The 24102-nt window shown below is 44.3% G+C and overlaps 1 protein-coding gene across 1 annotated transcript in view; it reads right to left on the bottom strand.

The window, feature by feature from the left end:
- Window positions 1-24102, bottom strand: part of PKHD1 (PKHD1 ciliary IPT domain containing fibrocystin/polyductin) — a 267464-nt gene that overhangs the window by 197407 nt on the left and 45955 nt on the right. Inside the window, exons 31-34 of the mRNA XM_059831956.1 lie at window positions 21579-23192; window positions 21267-21410; window positions 12329-12542; window positions 7605-7755 (exon numbers count right to left, since the gene is read on the bottom strand). Coding sequence (XP_059687939.1) covers window positions 7605-7755; window positions 12329-12542; window positions 21267-21410; window positions 21579-23192 — 2123 coding nt within the window. The remainder of the gene's footprint in view (window positions 1-7604; window positions 7756-12328; window positions 12543-21266; window positions 21411-21578; window positions 23193-24102) is intronic.

Below are 24102 nucleotides of genomic sequence, written 5' to 3' on the forward strand. Positions count from 1 at the left end.
CTAGCCTGACACGGGCTCGGGTCAACCATTTATCTCTTCACATTGCCTGTGGTTACTGTGGAGGCCATCTTGGTTCTCTACATCTTAACAACCTTGCAGATGGTACCTCTCTCTGCTCTAATAACATCCGCACCCCAAGACTGGCCTTGTGCTTTTATTTTTATTAGATTATTATGGCCTCCTCCACTTCCTTTCTGTGAGGATTGCAAATCTTGGTGGGTTTCGCTGCGTTCCCCACCCCCTTCTGAAAATAACTCTGTGGAACATGGAGATGCAAGGGTGGGCTTGCTGGGCTGCTAAAAGTGCGTATTTATGAAAAATACACACCCAATATTTTAGAAGAGTTTCATCTAGTCCTACATCCTGTCTTGTGTGACATGGTTGTTTTTGGCTATTTGCACTGCCAAAGCACCCAGCAGCCCTTCCCGAAGCCCAAGACGCTGTAATGTCAGGTGCTATCAGGATGGTCCCTAATAATCTGTAGTCAAAGCAAATTGTTCTCTGGTCTCTGCGAGATGTGATCACTCTGGCCAAATAAAGGGATCTAGGGTTTTACAGTATCTAAAGGGATACACAGGAATGAAATATCATGTTTTATTATAATTCTCCCTCGAGTTGAGAAGAGGGGAGCTGTTTTATTAACCCCTACAAACAAACTATATATCAATCTGGAATCTGCTCTGTCGCTTCCCCTGTAAACTTTTCTGCACCAAGGTAAGGAGGGTGAGGAGGAAACGCTGCTCTGAAGTGCCCTTTAGCATCCGTCAGAATCACAGAATCACTAAGGTTGGAAAAGACCAGTAAGATCACCAAGTCCAACCATCAACCAACACCACCATGCCCACTAAACCATGTCCCACAATGCCTCGTCCACACGTTCCTTGAACACCTCCAGGGATGGTGACTCCACCACTTCCCTGGGCAGCTTATTCCAGTGTGTCACCGCTCTCTCAGTAAAGAAATTGTTCCTAATATCCAGTCTGAGGCAAGGCAGGTGGCAATCCTTCCCCTCCACCAACAGCGAGGAAACACAAACCTGATGGCCCCATCTCTACTAGAACATGGTGCCAGGGCTCATTCGCGGGCTCCCGCTCAGACCGGGGTGCATCCATCCTTTCAGGCAACACGTTTCATCCATACCCTGCTTAACCAGTCTCAAATCGTCATAGTGGTTTTACTTGCAGACATTACAGCAAAAGGGAGCGCTGGAGAAGGCAGCCAGAGGATTGTTTGCTCTTTCTGGCACTGTTTGGTGCTCCAGGAAAGAAAGGACAGTATAGGAGAAGGAGGGCAGGTGGAGGTGGGTAGCCAAAGGACACCAAAGGGACAGAGTGTAGGAAGGAGAGTATGCCAAGGCTGTACCAATCTCAGAAGGTAAAGGGAAAAAAGCTTGCCAGACAATACCCCACCTTCACCCTTCGGCACTGGTGCTTTACTGAAGTTACTGGATTTTTTAATTTTTTTTTTTAACAGACGATACTTACAAACATATCTGACCACAAACTGGAAGCCCGCACATGTCTACAAGCAGAGACAACCAACTACGAGTCCTTCACCCTCAAAAACACACCCATCAAATGTCCACGCAACGTGAGGATGGCACTAAAATGAGCGTGGAAGAGCATCGCACATCTACCACGCGGAGCACAAACAGCCTGCCAGCCCTGCAAGGGGGAGTCACCTCCCGCCACTTGTAACCCTCGCAGACGGACAATATGGTCAAGAGATTTGGCATCAGTGTTGCTGTGAAAAATAAAGTAACAGCTCTTTACATCCAGAGTGCTCTGTGCTTCCAGAAAGCCTTTTCTGCTCCCCAGAAAGCTGCCTAGGATTTACCACCTTTATAAAGTACCAAGTATCTCCATCTTATCTCCTTCCTCACCTCCAAATACTGTGGCATCTGGAGAGACGGTAAATGGGGAAAATAAGGGCAAAAAAAGAAGGAAAGGAGTGATTCTAAGATCTGCAGAGGAATCCAAGGGATTTGGAGAGCTAGCCCTGATTACATTAAGTGGAAGCTGAACAGCGAGGGTCTCTTAGGTGACTGCGCCTATCTCACAGACTGCCTTTGTGGGGTTTTTCCTTTCCTTTTTTTGCTGAGAAGCGAACAAAGCAGTTATCCCGGCATCAATCACCACGCTAAGAATTCACAGATCCTCAATACTCTAAGCTACTTCTTAAATCTCAAGACCTTCCCTTAATGCCCTATTTAAAAACAAACTAAAGGCAGCACGGCATACCCAGGCAGAGCCATAATCCAGGATGGCATTTTTATCTAGCAAGTTATTTTTTATTAGCCTACTATTTCTTAATAGAGACCCCTCGAGGGTTGGGTTGTAGAGAATTCACTAGTATACCAGTTCAGCTTCCCTACGACTGACTTAATATACGTGGCATCTGCCCTCCGACGAACATTATATCACCCATCTGGGCCAGAGGAGCGGGGGGAGCCGGAGCAGGGAAACACTGCTCAAACAGCACGCTTGCATGATGATTAGGTCTGGTCCAGTGATCCGGAATAATAATCTGAAGGCTCACTAAGCATAATGGGTTCGGAGACATCCGAGCCTGGTCAAACCTTCCCATGAGCATCCTTTATGTGTGTTATCAGCGTGTTTTGCATGTCTCATCAGTGTCACGGCAGCTGACATCTCATTATGCAGCCAAGGTGGAAGTGGACAGGTACTGAGTGAGCATTAGAACTTTTCTTTTCCCTTTTATTATTTAATTCATATCTTCCCATATCCAGTGTATCATGAAACTGTGAGCTAATTAAGTCCTGTGGGATACACAATCAGTGCTAGATTTTTTTCCTTCCCCCCCCCCCCCTTTCAGTAGGCTAAATTGCATTATATACCAATATAAAAATAGTTCTGCAACTCTTCCTTGGATAATAATGGAGCAAGTTACAAACACTAATGATACTGAATGCGACAGTGGGGCAGAGGCCTGCTGCTTACTTCACGTGACTTAATTAAGGCATACGGACCTAATTAAGTCATACAGGGGCAAGTCCTTCAAACACAAAGTGAGGCAAGGGCCTAAATCAGTTTCTAAAGAAGTCCATAAAAGCTATTCTCTGGGTGATGACCGGGCATAGACCAGACCCCAGGAAAAGGCCAAGATGGTGAATTCAAATTTCATGAAGTCTGCCATGCAACTCACCGATCTCCAGCCAGCAACTTGAAACTCCCAAAAATTTTGGGGGTCCTCTATATTCAGAGCTGAGCCCAGTTCAGACTAACCACGCAAGCAACAGCTCGGAGACCAGATTTGAAAGGACAAAACTTATTGATGGATATTGTGTCACCTTCCAGAAAACACAGCTGGTTTTGCTGGCTGAGGGTCCTGCCCAAAAAGGGTTCAACCTGAAGAGCAAATTCAAGTGGCTGACTCAAGGGAGCAGCACGCACAAGATGAATAGGACAGTCAGCATTTTCAAAAAATAACCTTCTAATTTTTGATGATAGCTACAGCCCAATTTTCAAACAAAGTTATGCTGAAATCAGAGGTGGAAGAGCTCTCTTCCCTGCAGAATTAAGCTTAGCCATCACATGCAGATCATCCAAAAATTAAGGTATCTAGAGTTAAGCTCTTAATTTTCATTAAACTAGATCTTTATATGTATTTATCAGGGGGGAAAAAAGGAGTTAAAGAAATGGGGGGAAAATGCACTTGTGAGGAGTTTGTGTCTAGGTACAATGACCTTGTAGTACTTGGAGTTCCTGTATATCTAAGACAATAAACTAAGTTCAAAGAACAACCACCTCATTAACTTATTGAAAAGGAGCATTTGTGTTGTTTGCTAATCTCTTCAGATAATTTTGGTGTCCTTGGCTTACACATGCACTTGCAATTCAAACAGGCAGTGAGGGAAAACCATGGTAATGTATATGATATGTTCTGGATGTGACCAGAAAAATTGGGTCTGGCAACATTATTTAAATCCCAACTAGCATTCCTAAGGTCTGATTCCTGGATGAGTTACAATAGCCATTTAATGCAATTTTTTGGTAAAGCTGACTCAAGGATCCAGGGTGAATTCACTGTCTGGATACTGTTCTGCACAGTCAGGCAAGAGAAAAATGGACTATTTCCAGTGCAAGGCTCTTGCTGGTCAAAGAAGGCAGATCAGGCTGATGGACTTGCCTCTGTCACTGTACACCAGGATCTTTATGCATGGATTCCTCTTCACTGTCACTAGGTTGTGTCTGTGAGCTATTGGTAACAGAGCTGCTAAAAGCATCACCGAAACACAGAAGTGGAAGAAATCACCATCTCACTGGAGTTCAGTTTCCTGCTACCAGGGTTATCGTGTCACCCAGTGTCTCCCATTGTGCTGGTTTTGGCTGGGATAGAGTTAATTTTCTTCATAGCAGCTAGTATGGGGCTATGTTTTGGATTTGTGCTGAAAACAGTGTTGATAGCACAGGTATATTTTAGTTACTGCTGAGCAGGGCTCACACAGAGTCAAGGCCTTTTCTGCTCCTCACCCCACCCCACTGGTGAGTAGGCTGGGGGTGCACGAGAAGTTGGGAGGGGACACAGCTGGGACAGCTGACCACAACTGACCAAAGGGATATTCCATACCATATGACGTCACGCTCAGCATATAAAGCTGGGGAAGAAGAAGGAAGGGAGGGACATCTGGAGTGATGGTGTTTGTCTTCCCAAGTAACCATTACGCATGATGGAGCCCTGCTTTCCTGGAGGTGGCTGAACACCTGCCTGCCGATGGGAAGTGGCGAATGAATTCCTTGTTTTGCTTTGCTTCCTTGCGTGGCTTTTGCTTCACCTATTAAACTGTCTTTATCTCAACCCATGACTTTTCTCACTTTCACCCTTCCGATTCTCTCCCCCATCCCACCTCGGGGGGAGTGAGCGAGCGGCTGTGTGGTGCTTAGTTGCCAGCTGGGCTTAAACCACGACATCCATACACCCACCACGCTCCTTCCCAGGCATCTCTGGAGCCTTCTGCCCAGTGTTCTCCCACCACAAGAGTGCTGCAAAACCTTGTCACATTCACAGTCTATATTCGCCTCGTTTCCAACCTACAAAATCCCAACTAATCACATTAATCTCTTCCTTATTATTTTAAGAATTACAAACAGTTCCAAAACATTATATGTCTTATAAAGACTGAAAAAAAGAATGACTTCACCCTAAAGCTTGTATCCCTTAGACTCAAGTTCCTAGAACCAACCATTTAAGTTTTTTTTTTATTTTCTACTCTGACCCAAGGTTGTTCTCTCTTCTTGCCAATGCCCATTCATTCCATGCTCTTGACAATACAAGCCTCTGTCAGCCTTTCTGCAATGCCTCTTTTTACTTCCAGTGCCTTCCTGGAGCTAATCCTGCTCCATCATCATCTAATCATCTCTGCCCTGATGCTCCCACAAAGCCCAGCTGTGCTAAGACACTGCTGAGTTATCAGCCTGCCCAGGCATCGTTCAGCTGGCAGAAGAGTAAGCAGAAAACAAAACACTGAGCAGTGTAGCTCTGCTGAGAACAGCTACGGATCAGGCCCATTTTTTATGAAGTGCTTTGAGATCCTTGCATGAGAGTGCAATAGAAGTGCCAGATGTTATTATAAAGAGATGCAGTCCCATTACTTGTACACAGAGTTGTGCTGCCTGCTAATAGCACCATTATCCTAAGGCACGTGGTGCTATTAATGCATTTCACTGCTTGGTGCTGAACCTGGGGACCATTATTTCCACTGGAAAGGTAAGGCCAGTTCACATGACATGATTTAAACCTCTACAGTGAAGCATGCATATGCTGCACCAGGTCGTAAATCTTAACGGGATGCTGTCAGCTAGAAAGGGACCAAAATTGAAACCATTTATCTGAACTCCCCACCCATCCACCTCTGCTCACCCAGGCCAGTTTTGGGAAGAGGGATAAAATGATTCCAAATGCCCGCTGGGTTCATTAAGCAGCAGCAAATCCCAGATCTAAAAGCACTGCTGGTTTTGTCCTGCTCTCCCTGAATGAATTTGTTCATTCAGGACACTTAGGACTTCCTCAATTTTCCCCACTCTGAGCAGAAAAACCGTAGCAGGTACAAACCTCACTACTTCTTAGAATTCTTGCTCCCACCTGAGTCAAAAGACAACTTGTCATCATCTCGTTACTGAGACTACAGGACCCATGACACAGCTGAGCTGTTCAGATCACAGCCAACAGTAGGTAATAGCTCCTCTATGCCGCAGCCCAGGCTTTAGGGCTGTAGAGATGCCCTTACCACATTCAGGAAGGAAAATATGAATAAAAGTAGTAGTTACCATTTGATCCGATACCTGCCTGAGCACTTCCCTTTGCTGGCCTCCTGTGCTTGCCAACTAGCAATTTTTTTTTGCTTGGTTTTCTCCTTAGCTGGGCATGTTTCTGGTGGCATAACTAGCAAGGCTGACTAGCAAATGAACACTAACAGGTACAAGCCTACATGTGACATTCCTTTACAGACCAAGGACAGACTTAAAACAACAGAATGAAAGAACGCAATTGTATTTTAGGATACTCAGCTGCAATAGTAACGTACACCTAAAGTAGATTTGCAGGGCAAATATTCAGAGGCTTAGTAAAAGATCTAGAATCTGATGCTAGAAACACACCAAAATTACTCTGCCAGGACACTGCAGCTACTTCTGGGGTGGGATGGTGGAAATTTCATTGCTGATAGAGTTAAAAATTACCGCGGTAGCTTTAATACCAGTCCTGAGGCAAACTTCAGTTTCCTAGGTCTCAACCATACTAAGATGACTGTATGATAATTTGGTTTAAATAAAAACCAGCATTTATTCTGGTAAGTCAGGTGTGTAACTCTTCCCATCTGCACTGCCCTGTATGTGGTAGGTATCCACCACTTCTCAGGAGCTGCTCAGTTAGGAAAGGATGGTGACAAGGGTTATTTGACCTTCACCAAATATCCAGCCCCTCTGAATTCCTTCTCACGGGTGGCACAACCCAGTATTTCAGCTCAACGCCCCCAAAAACTCTGCAACACCCTGAGGACTCTAAAAGGATGGTTTAGGTTTGCAATGAGTATTTTTAGATATAGAGCCTTAAAATGTTGCTAGTTCAGAGTCACAGTTTTTGTAACGAACACTTTGTGGATGTCTGTCTTCTTGCTATACCCACACATAGCACTGGGAAGACTGTCCCGTTTTACTTCACATACTGAAGAGGAGCAAAAACCAAAAACAATCAGAGCTGCACAAATGGTGACTGCTAAGTCTCTGCCAGAGTGCTGAAACTCTATCTCATGGCTAAGATTTCTGCTCAAGTAACAGAAAATAACACTTTTTAGAACAGAATGGGCCTTTGTATAAGAAAGGAGAGTGTTAAAAAAGATATACATTGCCCAGAAAATAAGGTAAAGCTCATTTATGTCTCATAAAATACATGATTAACCGTAGTTAACCATTAATTCAGATGCACTGCGTTAGAACTGCTATTCAAAGTTGGAAAGCATTTAATATTATATATTGCTGCTGCTCAGCCTAAATTGTTTTTTTTTTTTGCCCCCTTTAAATGTACACAATATTACAAATTTAATTTTAAGCTGTTTGAATCAGTCTGTAAAAAAGATTTGATTATACCTGAGTGTTCTGGCCCCAGTTTTTCCATATCTCAGTAATCTTGGCGGTAATTGGCTGATTAGCTCCCTCACACTCCATCTCTGCCTCAGTTTCCATGGTAATGTTACAGGAGCTATTATAGATGAGAACTTCATCTCTTTCCACTTTAGGGCTGAAACGAGAAGGGAGGTTAAATGGGGTGTCATCAATCTTAATGAAATGCAATTATTTTTACTCTTATTAATCATTGCAAGCCATTAGCTTGTGGCAACTCCTGGCCACCATTTGTCAAACTTTGCAAATTTCTGTAATTTTGTTTCCATTCTTTTATTGTTTATTTGTTTTTCCCCCCTTTATCTGCACACACTCAGGATGAAAATACATGCAGTAAATATCTCTCAGTGATGCCTTTCTGCTTCCCCAAACCATTACAAATAGTAGCAAACGCCATTCTAGGACCAAGGCAGGAAGATAAGTGCAGACAACAGCTAGGAAATCAGCAGTGTTAGGATCAAAGATGGACTGCTACATGGAGTAGGGTTTGTTCGTGTCTCCCCCCTCCCCATCTTACTCACACTTAGCAATAGGGAATGAATAACTTGCAACTCCCCTAGGGCAAGTGGAGAAATTGGAAAAACCACACAACTGGCTAACTGGTCCCTAATTCCAACTGTGAAAAAATGAGCTCATTTAGGGGTTCCAATTCCTGCTACCCAGCTGATTGCAATGATGCTTTGTTGCTAGCATTGGAACATTAACTTAGTAAATTAATTAAACTTACTTAACAGCCCAGACTAAGCAGATTCGATATATGTGCCAGTTACACTAACAGACATTTGCTCTAAAGCCTCCCCTTGCATAGGGGGAAGAAGTAATAGAAAAGGTGGTGGGGAAGAAACATTTTTTTCCTCGGTCTTGCTGCTGACAGCTGCTGACTTTGGTAGCATTTTGTTACAGGGAGCTATAGGATCCAACATCCCTCAAAACGAGGGGAAAAACATCCCAGTTTACTTCTACAGGCTTTGGATCAGGCCAGGATAATCCAATGTCACTTTTCATTCCTTCCCCAGCCGCTGCTCCTTCTTCCTCCTCTCCCTACCCCACCATCAAATACCCATCCGCAACTTTAGGAAGGAGAAGAGAAAGGAGATAAGTTAGAGCAACAACAACAGAGCTCAGAAATTATACCACTGTTCTGAATAGCTACGAAGGGACAGAGTTCACAAAATAGAGGGTCAGATAGGTAGGACCAGGATTTTCAGAGGTCTTCAGGTTCCTGAAAGCCCCATCTAACAGGATTTTCTAACGTGCCAAAGTTGGGAGCTTCCAACCAAAACCAACCCAACTGGAAAGCCAACACTCAGAGCTTTGTCAGGAGGGTGACGATCAAGATGATTTGATGAACCTGAAGTTGCAAACCATGCTGGATGTGGCAGCTCACTGTACAAACAAAGAGCTGCTCTGACAGTGCATTTAGGGGGTATTTGTTTTGTTGCCCTTTTTCAGGGTTATGGTGTTAAAGGAAGCAGCCACATTAGAAACTACAAAAAAAAAAAGCCTTCTGCAAGTAGCTGAACCTTTTTAACAGTGAATTTTTATTTCTATATTTAAATGAACCTTTCCCTCTGCTGTATCAATAATCAAAAGCCAGCCGTAGGGAACTACGCTCCCTTTTGATAGCAACACTTTGAGAACTGCTCTTGTCCTGTACAATAATTCAATGAACTGGGCTACCTTTCAAGACTGCATAGTACTTCTTTTTAATGCTACAAGAAAAAGCTGCATCTTAAATAACCAATTGTTTTAAAGGCAGAACGGGATTGTTGTTGGCTAGATGCAGGGCATGGGCCAAATTTGCCAGGTGCTGAAGCCAACACAAGGACTTCAGAGTGGTTGTCCACATCTTTTTACAAAAAGTTAACAAGCTTTGCTTGTAGGCAAAGAGCCAATTCCTCCCTGTCCTCTAGCAATCGCATCCCGAAACCTCAATGCTGGAAAACTGTTAACAAATTGCAGCATTTAAAGGAAATGCAAGAAAAGGAGGGCTGACTTGTTAAAGGGAATTCAGGGATGTATCTTTGTACCAGCGTTGTTAATGACAAGACTTCACCTCTTCTAAGGAATACATGTTTGCCGTTATGTGTTCATAAAGCATAGGCCATAGTACAGACTAGATTAGGAGAAACTTTATTCAAACCACTGTAAAACTAGTAAGAAAAAACTGGGGAGTTTTAACATGCAGTTAAGCCAGGAATGATTTCATAGTTTTGTCCCCATCCTGGAACGAATGTCTTAAGTCTTGAACATTTTCACAGAACTCAAATCCATTTATTTTTTATTATTGTTATTATTCATCACTATTATTAATCACAGCAATCAATGTGTACTATTTCAGGAATTTGCAAAATAGTTCTTTTCTAGTTTGAACATTTTAATTTTCTAACACTTTGCTACAAGTTCCATTAATATTTTGAAATTAAACATTTCTCTGAACTGGAATTTGAAAAAATGTTTTCAAAAGCTCTGAAATAGGTAATTTGGATTACTTTAAACTCTCTTTTCCTCTACTTCTTCCCAGATTTTTCAGATCAGAAAACTCACTTGAAATCAAAAAATCTTCTTTACCCCTGCTCCCCTTCCGCAAGACCCAGTTTAGAAATAGATTCACCAGAAAAAACATCAGTACTCTGGAAAATTTCTCAGCAACCTAAGTTTTAACGTCTAACTACTAGACAAGCATGAGCACAATAGGGGGAAAAGTTAATGACAATCCCAAAGAGGTTGAAGAAGTTGGAAAAATGGAAAAATAGTAGGTAAGAAAAAGTTGATTGATTTGCTTCGGATATCTCCCTGATTCAGGATTCCCTGAAGGAATAATAAACCCTGCCTCTGGGACAATCACAATTAAATTGGACAAAAACGCCATGAAAAACAATAAGGAAGCAGTCAGCAAACAGACTGCATGACTTCTCCGTCCACAGGATAAGCACAGGCGCAGACCTCCCTCTGCTCGCCCACCCAAGACCAGGATGGAGAAGCTACAGCAGCACAATTGTAGCAGCCCAAACCCAGAAAAGGAGCAAGAAAACAATCATAGGAATAGACTTATTGCAGATGCATTTTTATCAGTAAAGAGCTGAGCATGATTTTGATATCCAGGGAGCAAGAAGCAAAAAACCAGACAGATGTTGGGTTGCCCTGTTGCTCTCAAGTTTGTAGGTTACCTGGTTTGGGGTTACACTGATGTGAGCAAAAGGAAAGCAAAGCTCAGCTAGACAAGGCAAGGGTCCTGGAGTTTCTTGTTCTGAAACAATTCATTCTGGGAGCAATAGAACTGATGAAATTAGTTTAATTTCAGGATTCTCCCCCCCCCCCCCCCCTTTAAGTCTCCCTACTCTTGTCTCCCCCAACAAAACTGTCTTCCCCATTCCTAAGATGTTACAGGACATTACCAATGTGCAATGGGACCTTGGATGCATCAGCTGGCCATGTGTACGTCTCTGCTGTCTGGCCTGCAGTTTGCTGACAAACAACAGATTAGGGCAGAATTCTGCCCTCCTCTCCCCTCAACAGAAAAATAATTTCTTTCTGCCTAACACAAATTTTCTCAAAACTGACAAGAATTTCATAACTCTTAAGACGTCCATCGCTTATGAAACCCAAGTCAAACTAATCAGAGCTCAAAAGCTGGTGGGGAGGAAATGACATACTGACAAGCAAATGCTGTAACTGTGTAAACCCTTTTTTTTTAAAAAAAAAACCTTTTCTTTTTATTTTTTTTAAAAAAAGATAAAATTGTGCAACTCATGTCTTGCTGTCTTTGTTCAGTAAATGCCAGCTGGTTTTCTTCCCGCATCGCAGGGCATCCGGAACTCCCTCTGGTGAGTCACAACAGCAGCTGTGACATGAGGACCAGGTAAGAATGAGGACCAAATCTCTGCAACTCCATTGAAATACCCGGACTGTAGCATCATGCACCAGCCAAGAATAGGTTCACCATGTACAGCAAGTCATGGGCAATGCACTACAGTGATATTCTAATTCTCTATTTATTTAGTGTCTTTTGGAAAGTTTTGTTCATCTGTTTATCTCTTAATTCAGGCCTCCCTCTTACTCTTAGAAGTGAGTGCTCTGCAGGCGTAAACCCCCACAGTTCCGCAAAGGCACCGGTACCAATTTATACTTCTGGGCAACTTGGCCTTGGATTTGCAAAGCCTGACCCTTGAGTAAGTGCCTGAGCACCCTTGCTGAGTAAATATTGCACAGCCTGCTGAATTTTCTCTGCAACTTTTTACTCATGAAACTGCTTTGAGAGAGGAAAGGGGAAAAAAAAAGAAAAGAAAAAAAAAGATTTCTGCTTTTCATAATGCCTAATCTTTTTCCCCATTGGCATCCACCAGATGTTGCTTTGGATCAGAAGATAAATATTAAAACCTAAGAAGGAACAAAGCAGGCTGTTTACGAGATGGATTTTCTGATGTCTCTCAAACACTTTAAAAAGATGGGAGGGAAGGAGGGGGGACTAGAGATGCTTTGATAGACACAAGGAATGAATTTCACAACGCAGCGGAGCTCTCTAGTGGTCTCAAGGCTAAATTGCTCTGTTGGCATCAACCTCAGAATTAGAAATTTGCTCCTTCAGTCCATCATTTGGCAGAGGCCAACTCCGCAAAAGGCAGAATACCTTCTGGGGGATGTTGCTCGTGAATGCGCTCACACAGCTGTTGAAGAGATACAGCACTAACCTGGCAAAGAGTCCAGCAAAATGCCTCTGGGGTGGGTTGATGTCTCTCCGGTGCCACTGAGGTGGGCTGTCCTCACAGACATATAGGTAAGACACAGATTCTCTCTGGTGATAGGAACCCACCGTGACTTGGACATCACATTCAATGAAGGTGGCTCTGTCTTCTCGGCAGTCAACAGAAGAATGTGTCAGGCCACAAAGAATGGCCAAAGACGCTGCAAAGACAGGAGAGAAAAAAAATAATCCAAAGCAGCCTACACACCACTGACATTAAAACAGATTTTAGCTACTGACAGTCATCACTGTGGATTCCTGAGATTCGCATCCCAACCTCCCTTTTGGTGCATCGTTTTTGGTGATGCGTAGTTCTCCATGCAGCTCCTTCAGCCCCTCTTGCTTTGTGTGAGCAAGCATACAACCTCCTTTGTGTGTTGAGCGTCAGGATGGTCTTTGGGATCAAATTGCTCTATCCGGGAGGGGGTGACATAAGTGATTAAATAAAAGCATGGACATTTCTTCTGGGGAAGACAGACCATGGTTTACAGATCAGGCGTAAGGCACAAATCTTTTGCCAGAGAGATGTGACAACTTACGGTCTATCACAGCTTTGAAATCCAGAAACAGGTTTCATGAAAGCATTGCCACAGTTTGGAGAGCTTCCGAGGAGCTTGTGTGAACCAGCATCTCCCACCTTGCTTTGTACCGGGGTGTGACTAGACACTTGGTCCGAGTTTGACTCCATTGATGTGGTCGGAAGTAAAACGGGAGCAGCTGCTTCGCTTTGAGGTGTGTTTAACGAACAAGTGGTGTGAACAAAAATTAGGTTTTCTTATTCTAAACCTTGACAAAAATGCTACATAAAAAAAATTGCGAACTGCCACTGAAGTTCAGATCAGTTGAAATGTTTGGTTTTAATAATTTAATAATTTAAAAAAAGGAATCCTTTAAGCATTAAACCATGCCAGAGATCAAAACCGTTTCTCTTAAAACCCTGAGCATGTAAAGACTTTTGGAGAATTTTCATTAATCCTGAACTAATCAAACAGATGTAATGAACTCCTGAAAAGGTCTGTGGACAGTATTACACTCTGCACTGTAGTATCCAGGAGTGTTCCTCAAGTATCGGAAGTGCAATTTACCAAGAAAGGGGTTTTTTGTTTGCTTTTTTAAATTCCAGTTTGTTCAAAAGGTATCTTGTTTGCTGGGAAAGTGTCATTGTCAAAGAATGTCTTTGCTCCTACACAATTCTGAAAATGGCTTTAGAAATGGTAAAAATATAAAAATGCTACATTTCTTGTGTTAAAAGATTTAGTGCTTTTTGCTAAAAATTATTATTTCATATGGAGTATTTTTGAAAAGTTTATAACTGTTTAATGTTTAAGGTATTTTTTGAAATATTAAAACCTAGCATTTCATCTGCTCTGAACTTCAGAGAGACAGTTCACAATTTTTCTGTATTTTTCTTCTCTGGATTTAGAATAAGAAAAAAGTTACCCACATCTTCACACATTTTGCATTATGCTAAATCTCTTTCCTTCCCAAATCCAGTGACAATTCTCTTGTTCAGCATCCGTTCAAACACAGCCAAACACAATCCCTTCCTTAAAGACCTACATATAAACATGAGAGAGACAAGTAACAGACAGATAAGCCTAAAGGAATGATGGCACCATGCCTATACTTTTCTTTTATTGTCCAGAAATTATGTCTAGAGCCCCCTGAGGTGTCCTATAGTTCCCACAAAAGCCTTGTGTCTTCCTGGAGGCCAGGCTGCCGTTATAAGGGCATTTTAAGTGGCATTAGATATCTGTGTTTTGCCAAATGAATACCATCCAAGAGGACTAAATACTACCAAGAATGTGCCTTTGCAATGACCTGCAGCCCAACCAATTCATGACAGGAATTTCTCCAAAAGAGATGGCATATATGGTGGGTTTTTTTCAGCCAGTGAGAGGCTGAGAACTCAAAATTAACAAAATGAAGGAGATCCAAGCAGCGATGGCACTGCCCTTTCCTTCCTCCACAAATCCACAGCTTTCCTGCGGACAGAATTTGTTCCCCTTTTGTAATAGGGTATAACAGCTCCTTCTGCTTCTCTAGTCTATTCTACTAGCAACACAAAAGGTTGTGATAAACTGATGTGGTAACAGAGAATGTACAGCTACCTTAGACGAATAACCAACTAGAACAACATTACCACATGGAATGGGATGGAATGGAATAGAAGAACAGAATAGAATAGGATATTTTCTGTCGGAAGGGATCTACCACGAACATCTAGTCCAACTGCCTGACCACTTCAGGGCTGGCCAAAAGTTAAAGCATATTACTAAGGGCATTGTCCAAATGCCTCTTAAAGACTGATAGGCATGGGGCATCAACCACTTCTCTAAGAAGCCTGTTCCAGTGTTTGATCACCCTCTGAAGGTGGGTGGTCAAAGGAAGATTACATTCACATTCCACAGTTTAAGAAAAAACAAAAAGTTGCCAAGCTAATAAAAAGAGGCTTCGGTTTTCTTTTGTGGTCTAGAAAAGAACATGGCACAGTTTTCCAAGATGGAAAAACAGCCAAACCCTATTTTAGACCCACAGCACCTCAGGACATGAATATTTTCCTTGATACCTTGTTGCTGTCAAAGAACTTGCCTGGCTAACGTAGGCCACCAGAAGATATTTTCTGCACAGCCCATAGAGTTCAGCAGAAGAACAGCCTGTCACCCTTCGAATACCCCAAAAATGTTATGTGGAAATCAGGCATTTCTGACATGCTCCTCATCTCAATGTTATCATGCCTGTAGGAACATGAGGCCTGCCAAGTGCTGAAATAATTTTAAATAAAACCAGGCAAACGAAGGTATTCATTTATAAAATCTAAGCTAAAGAACGTGGTTACAAAGAGATCAGTGGAAGCAAAATGCAAGAAAACCCTGCTTAATTTATACACCCCAGAATCAAACCTAGGACTGCTTTCTCTCTCTTTTAAGTGGAAAGAGGGAGGGACCTCATCTCCACCCTATACAGCTCCTGTCCATCTGATGGAGATACTACTCTTCAAGGAGATGTCCATTTCGCATTCTTTCCTTGGGGATCTCTGAGGTCCCTCCTATTCCCCTGCTCCCAGAGGATTTAATACTTTTTGTAGGTAGGAGGAAGCCTTGGCCTTTCATCCTCCTTCCTCTGACCATTAAACTCAAATATCCCTTGGTATTATTGGTGCCATTATCTCCTGCCGCAACAGTAACAAAAAATATCAACTAAAGATTGCAACACACTTAGTATGTCCTAAAAGAGTAGTCTGTCCGTTCTGGGACACAATACTTCTCCCTGTTTAATTGGTTAGTGTTCACACCCCAGGATGAAGCTTCTTTATGTTCCCTATAAAGATGAAATCTGCTAATCACACGTAATACAATCCCATCACTGAGAAGAATGCATTCATCCCATCACGGCTTCTCTTTTGAGATCAGACACAACGGCAGCCAAATCTCTGCATGTTGGTAATGGGTTAGGGACCAACCGGCCCCAACCCTGTCTTTGAGGAATACTCTGGCTTAAGCCAGGATCCTGGGATGCTCAGCACAAGGGCTTTGTTCTGGGTCGCTGTTTAATAACAACTGCCGGACATGTGATGAGGTTAAAACCTACAGAAGTTCCAAGGGCAGCTGCAGCTTGATTGAACAACTGCCCAAGGAGTCCCAGTGCCAAACCACACATCCTCAGTTATCCACCGCTCACAAAACGGAGCGCAGAGCGTGACATTAACATATGCTTAGCAGGGAAGACAAAGGTTAAAAAAGAAATAAACAGAAAGCAAAGGGAGAGGAAAAAAGGAGACCTGTTAAGGTCATGAAGTCCAACCTCTGCCTATGAAGAATTGCTCCCTAGGAGACATTCATTTCGCACAGCCGGGTTTCAGAAGTCCCAGGAGATGACTTTGCAAGCATCTATTCCACCGCCTGATAGATCTCACTGTCAGAACGTTCCTGCCATGTAATCAATATGCATTTTTTTTTCCTCTTTCTTAATTTCATTTCTGTATTTGAAGGACAGAAGGGACCATTTGGATCCTTTGGTTTGATCTCCACAATAAACATCAGATGCCTTCGCTTCTACTCAGGTTTCAATTGCCACAACACGTCCTCTTCATATCTTCTGCAGTTACTCATACAAATCACCCCATTTCCCTGGCTATAGTCCCCCTTGGTCCTAGCTCAGTGCATCTCCTTGGTACATCTGCACTGCTGTAACCAAAACTCATTCCTCACTCTCCTCTTGCCCCATACGAAGAGCTCCACCAAGCCATGTCTCTTCCTTTTAAACCAGCCTCATTTCATTTCTAGCCTTTAATCTAAATCCTCTTCCCTGAACATCCACTTTTACCAATGAAATCTGACTAACCAGGACTCTCTAACAAAGATCCCAAGTGCTGTTACATCAAATCCCTAAAGCCAGACCTGCTATTCCATGCAACCAGGCAAATCAGACTCAGCTTTTTCCCTGATTAATCTTCTTATCAGTTCACCTTCTTTTAGAGGTGCCCTCTTTGCCCTCACCCCAATGTCAAACATACGATCTCAGGTACAGGCTTACTGCAAAATTTATATATGCGACCTACCCTAATATCACATAATAGGAATATTCCATTATATTCTCACCTGCCTCAAGCTTCCTACCAGCCTTCCCATCTTTCATAGGAACACAATTCAATCCCACAGACATTAAGCATGTGTTCTGTAAATTTAACCTGAGCTGAACAGAATCCACAGCTGTATTTACACGCATCAACAGCGCTGCGACACGAGTTACAAAGCAGGAACAAAAGAAGGGGAGAGCTCTCGGGACCAAGGCAGTTATCTCTTTACCAGACCTTTAAAGACTTGTGGGTTTGTTTGGGTTTTTTTTGTTTTTCCTTGAAGGGAGCGCAGTTTTGTTAATTTTATTTATTTTTATTAATTTTCTTAAACTTTAAGGGTGAAACTCAAATTTTAGCTGTGTTCTGATTGGATTTTTCTGCAGCTTGCCAAAGACAACAGTTTTCATAAAATAGTCTAGGCTTGCGTTCCTATTCCTTGTGTTCTGGATTAAACATGTTTCAGTACTTAGTGTGCCCAGCTCTTGTCAATGATCAAACCAAAACCTTGCTGCAACCCCACTCAACACCCGTTCCTAAGGAAGACCCCGTAGGGCAGGCTTATGGATGGATCCTGCTGAGACCGGCGGTTCCTCATGTCTTAGAAAACTGCCTGTTAAATGGGAAAGAAGTCACATTTCCTACCTGCAGAGCCTTGCCCTAGCTTTGATCACAAGCTAGACGGACCGCTCAGGGATTCCCACGTGAACATCTCTAATCTTAAGCAGACCAGACACAACATGACCTAGTGTTGGAACCCCAGGGTGGCAAGCTGCCACCTGACATCCCACAGTGCCAGAGGGGAGGCATTTCCACTTCACAGCATGCTGCAACAGAAGAAATGCAGCTTGAACTCTTCACTTCTCATCACCCGGTCCACGAGCAACGCCAGGAAATGTCAGAGAAGCGTCCAACCTGGCCGCACCAGCCTCTGCACCAAAGGGGCCCCTCGGGCATCACAGACCTATCCCTCCCATCTCCTTCACGGCTCGTGGTCCCGCATCCCCAAAGTCGCTTCGCCACCTCTCCCACGTGGACGAGGTTGTGAAAGAAAGGTCTGAGCACTGGAAGCGCGAGTGCCAAGTGGCAAACTTCCCCGGGCAAACAGCAGCATGTAAACCACGAGGTGAGACTGGACTAACTGCACTTAATAAAGCCACTCATGCCCTAAACGGTGGGGGTGTGCAATCCCCTAAATATTAGAGGAAAGCCATCTGGAAAGCATCGTGCTCTATATACAGATTCACTGATGCCACATGTAGATGTGCACAGGCTGAATACAACTGTCTCAGGGAGTACAAATAGCCTAGCAAACACTCACAGATTTAAGCAGCCTGTGAAGGATTAGGGGTTTTTTAAATATAAAAAAAATAACATTTTCTTGTAAATACTTCATTGACAGAGAAACATTTTTGCAACTTTGCTGGTGAGATTTGCAAGGCTGCACACTGCAAAATCCACGGCAGGGGAGAGAGGGGTTGTCTTGTAACTGGCCTCAAAGCAATAGTGCCTGCGTCCCTTCGGTTAGTGAGGCAAAGCATCCTTTGCATCCTCTCATCATCAGCAAGTGGGCAGCAATCAGCATTCACTTGCTGACATCTAGTGTCAATAATAAGCAATGTGGTCCCTCCTGTAAGATGGTTTTCCCCAGGCTCCCTCTGTCGCCTACCACTCAGTGAATTTTGAACAGAGTTATTAATGTTTTCACAGTTTGGATCAATTTGATTACATTTTATTCTGCTATTCTTCCTGCAATAACCAGACTTCCTGGTTTTGTGCTCTGATTTTTTTTTCCAGCATTCCAGCACCATGTCTTTTTTCTTGTTTGAAAAATAATAATAAGCAGTTTTGTTGACTGTGCCCGGATCCTGTTTAAAACAAAGAAAACTAAACCCTTACAACCTCTCGGTGTCTCCTTTTGTGTGCTTGGGCTTGGGTTTTAAAGCCTTTTCCCCCACCCCCTTTATTTTTCTTGGTGTTCCTCATGGATGAGGAAAGGAACCATTCAAAAACCACAAGAACAAACTTCAAAATTTTGGAATAACTGAGACTGGAGGGGACTCCTGGATGCCTGTCATCCCAACCCTTGCTCAAAAGAATGTTAAATTTCGCATCGGACTGGTTTCTCAGCAACTAATCTCGTCACCTTCTGACTATTTTGGAGGATGGAGATTACACACACCTTTCAGCAAAAGCCTGCCGATTTACCCTGATGGACACTCTCACTGCCACCTTTCTTCCAGGTCCAGAAAGGAGAAGAGGCCATGGATCTTTGGTCACCTGGATGATGGATCGTTGAATGGCCACAGAATGGCAAATATTTCCATAGATCTTAGGATGTTCTCCTAGCACCAGAGCTATGAAGGGGATGAAGTCTTACACTACCAAGGGTTGCGATGCCACAGCACCAAGGTAGGAGCTCTGTGCTTAGCGTTTGCGGAAAGGTGTATGTCTCAGGATGAGATTTAAAAGTCTACAATCCTGCCTTTTGCAGATATTAGGAGCCTAATTCTGTGCTGCCAGTATGGGAGGGAGGAAATATGTCTTGTCCCAGTGTGCTGGTTTTGGCTGGGATGGGGTTAACTTTCTTCATAGCAGCTAGTATGGGGCTGTGTTTTGGATTGTATGGGGCTGTGTTTTGGATTTGGGCTGGAAACAATGTTGATAAAGCAGGAATGTTTTAGTTACTGCTGAGCAGGGCTCACACAGCACCAAGGCCTTTTCTGCTCCTCACCCCACCCCACCAGCGAGTGGGCTGAGGGTGCACGGGAAGTTGGGAGGGGACACAGCCGGGACAGCTGACCCCAACTGACCAAAGGGATATTCCATACCATATGACATCATGCTCAGTATATAAAGCCGGGGGAGGAAGAAGGAAGGGGGGGACATTCGGAGTAATGGCGTTTGTCTTCCCGAGCAACCGCTACGCGTGATAGAGCCCTGCTTCCCTGCAGATGGCTGAACACCTGCCTGCCGACGGGAAGTGGTGATTGAATTCCTTCTTTCGCTTTGCTTCTCCGCGCGGTGTTTCTTGCTGTAGTTATTAAACTGTTTTTATCTCAGCCCACAAGTTTTCTCACTTTTACTCTTCTGGTTCTCTCCCCCACCCCACCTGGGGGGAATGAGTGAGTGGCTGTGCGGTGCTTAATTGCCAGCTGGGCTTAAACCACGACACCCAGCAAATGCCCAGTTGTAAGACTTTCCTCCAAAATTGGGGCAGGGTTATTTCTCTCTGAGAGAGCTGGAGATCACAGAATTACAGAATCATTAAGGTTGGAAAAGACCTGTAAGATCATCAAGTCCAACCATCAACCCAACACCACCATGCCCTGCAATGCCACGTCCACACATTCCTTAAAAACCTCCAGGGATGGTGACTCCACCACCTCCCTGGGCAGCTTATTCCAGTGTCTCACCACTCTCTCAGTAAAGAACTTTTTCCTAATATCCAGCCTGAACCTCCCCTGGCGCAACTTGAGGCCATTTTCTCTTGTCCTGTCACTCGTCACTTGGGAGAAGAGACCAACACCCACCTCTCTGCAACCCCCCTTCAGGTAGTTGTAGAGAGCGATGAGGTCTCCCCTCAGCCTCCTCTTCTCCAGACCGAACAACCCCAGTTCCCTCAGCCGCTCCTCATCAGACTTGTGCTCCAGCACAAGGCATCATGGCATCATTCCCTGCTGTGCTGCCTCTCTCCAGTTAAGGAGGATGCTCTAGCTGTGAGATGATCTCATCTTCCTCTCAAGGAATTCAAGTCCTCATCTCCAGCTTCCCAAAAGCATACACTGGCCAAAGTCATTCATTCACCCTCCCAGTCATTCACCCTTTTCCTCCCACTGAAGCTGTCCCACCATACAGCCAAAATACAAAATGTATGGGTCCACAGGAAAAGGACATTTAAGGGAGCTCAACCCACCAGGCCAGTCCTGATGGCCAAGAGGTGCCTGAGTTCCCGACCCTACAGCCTTCATGAACATTTTGTGTGCCACATTTTTCCCAAGGAATACTTGCCACAAGTTGCCACATCTCATACACACCCACAAAGAACCTGTGGCAGCTCTGGCTACATCAAACAGCAGATCAAGTCCAAAGCCCATGGCCATTGATGCAAAAACTCCCCGACAGCAACTGTCTTTTGACTGAGCTCAAAAAACAGGTCAATGCTGCATTAGCTCCTCTCCTTTCACCAGGGCTGCTGCTGCTCTCTGTTCCCCTGGGATGAGATACACTGGGACCCTCCACTTTTGGGTCAATATAGGTTTTTAGGGGACATTTTTAACACAAAGCCAGGTTTTGTGTCTTAGCTGACCGTGTAAGCGTGGGGCAAGGCAGCTCAGGTCAGTCATCGTCGTGTTGCCCAACATTTCACAGGGGGTGCCACAGACTGTGACCAGAGTCTTCCCTGGGGAAAACCCAGTTCCACGCAGGTAAACCGCTCCTCCGTTCAAGCCACCTTGGAAAGGACAGAAAATGGGATTTTAGACAAAGCCCAACAGCCAGCTGTCAACAAGGGTATTTTTTTTAATTCATAATTTTTGCTTTCATGCCAAAAAAACCAAGTCATCACAGTCCCTCATACTGCAATGCCATGGAGGAGCTACAATAAGTTTTCATGACTTACCCCAGTTGTGATGCACAGCTGTCACCATCAGCTGAGAGGTGAACGTCAGGTTGGAGGAAGCCCAGCCCCTGGGGACATCCAGACCCAGCACACGGTACTCGCCAACAGGGAGCAGAGGAGCTAAGCACTGCAAAGTAGAGCGAGTGATGGTGACGCCACTACAAGCAAAGTCTCCAACAAATACATAGACGGTGTCCATCTCTGTGACCCGTGATACGGTCATCGTTAAAAGGAGATCAGTTGCAACAAGCGAAAGGAAAGCTGGGGTAAACTCCTCGTTGTAACTTATTCTTCCAAGGTAATAGGAGATGCCGTCTACTTTCAGACTCAAAGTCCTAGTCCCATTACCTGGCGGCACCGTGCACTGGATAGCTACACAGGTGACATTGAGAACAAGGCAAGGGTGATGATCAATGAGAACAGAAGTCATTCTCTTTCCTTTCAGTGCCGAGCCTGCTAAGGTGAGCAGGCCTCCACCGTTGGTACTGAAGTTTTGCGGGTAAAACCAGTACACCCGAGGCAGGATGGTGAGAACGCTGGACGCCTTTCTGAAGCAAGCTTGCCCACTTTTCCTGTTGGATATGGAAACGTTGTGCTCCCCTGGGGCAATACAGTCTGTCTGGCACTCAATGCTGGTCTCGTTCCAAAAAATTACCCTGCAGACAGCTTGGTTATTCACGTGTACCACGGGGCTGTCACTTGGCCATGCCAACCTCTGTCCTTTGATCATCACATAGGTGAAGGTCCCATTCATCTCCCAGGTCACCAGTTCTACAAGGGGGGTCCACTGCTCGTGAAGGTGGAGTGTACAGTCTCCAAGGCAGACACTGCTGATCCCATTGACAGTCACTGTGACATTAAGAGCCCAGGATGCCTCAGCCAACCACTGGTAATGCAAAGGGTGGACCCCTGGAAGGACAATACAACTAATGGCATTGTTATCAGAGTTCTGGATCTCACAGGAATAATTACCCTCCAGGCTGACCTGTACCAAATTCCTCCTGGATTTTAAAGCAATACCAGATATAGTGAGTAACACCCCACCACAAATTGATCCTTGCAATGGGAATATGGAGGTTATCCGTGGAGTTATTGTAACGGCCTTCAGCCTTGCTGTCACACGAGCATATCCTAGCTGCCTCTGGATAACCTGGATGGGGAAAGTCCCAGGTTCCAGGCTGTTCAGTGGCAAAGAACACTGATAAAACATTACAGACTTGTTGCCACGTTGAAACTCAAGTTCACATTCACTCTGTCCAAGCTTAGCCACAGAGTCGGTGATGTTTATGCCCTGGATGCTCAAGAGCAGGCTGCTATCTATGATTTCCATTTCAACAACGGTAATCAGAGGAGTCAAAGCTCTTTGGTAATTAAAGGTAGGGGTCCTTTTTCCAAAAAGAGTATGTTGAAGTGATGTACTGCTGATGACTACGTTTACTCTGACAGAAATGTCTTGTGAATCTTCATTGGACAAATTAGCAGCTGGTGGGGTCAGGCACCAAACTGTCTCTTCTGCCAAGTGAGTGATCATACAGGTTTGCCTGTTCATTGAAACAGAAACCAGGGCAGGATTTTGGCTAAAGCCCATCCCAGCGATTGTGAGCAGTGTTCCACCTAGGAGTAAAACAAAACAAGGGGGGAGGACATTATATGCAGGAAAGAAATCAATGACTGTCAGTGAACAATCACAAACCATGATAAAGCTGATAAACATGGCAGACAGTCTTAGCCAGGTCAAATGGAAGAAGAAATTAAGTCCTTTTTTGGAACAAGACACCTAGCAGTCATGCATCAAGATAATCCTATGTGGACAAGATGCTAAGGTGTCAGATAGCCAGGGACCATCATGGCAGCAAATGGCAGCAGCAAGCCACCACAGAACCGGAGGAAGCTGTTGTGAGAGGACCTTCGAGAGTAAACAGAGGCTGAACTCTTCAGGGAATGGGACTGTCTATGCAGGCAGGTGGGGAGATGGTAGAGATGGTTTGGTCCTGCTGCACACAGGGAAGTAGGATGCAGTACGACTGCTTTCAAACAAAAAGCCAGAACCACAAACCTTCCTTCAATCTTCAGGTCTGCCCGACCACTCAGGCAGAGTGCCAGATTTGCCATGCGCTGAGGGTCACTTGCCCTTGAGGAGTTCACTGACCAGAAGAGCGGATACATTGATGAATGTTTCCAGCCTGCCCCTACTTATATGCTCCCAGTCTGCACCATTTAAGATGAGGAGAACAGTAAGAGAAGAGCAGTTCCCCCCGCACTGTCAAAGGCAACTCTGACCAGGGCTTCCCATGCATGGGCTGGCGGAAGGCAGGCTGTCTGCTTTCCCTGGGGTTGCCTGGATGTTTTTATTCCCTAGGCATCTACGTAAGACCACAGAAGATGACAGCAAATGGGTAAACAGATTCTCGGGGTGAACCGGTTGGGTCATTCATATGGTAAAGCAATTCAGGAAGAGTTAGACACAAAGTTATGCCCTCTGGCTGAGGCTGTCCTTGTGTCTAGTGTTGGAAGCTGGAAGGCT

Source organism: Gavia stellata, chromosome 2 (genome assembly GCF_030936135.1).
Source record: "Gavia stellata isolate bGavSte3 chromosome 2, bGavSte3.hap2, whole genome shotgun sequence".
Classification (NCBI taxonomy): domain Eukaryota; kingdom Metazoa; phylum Chordata; class Aves; order Gaviiformes; family Gaviidae; genus Gavia; species Gavia stellata.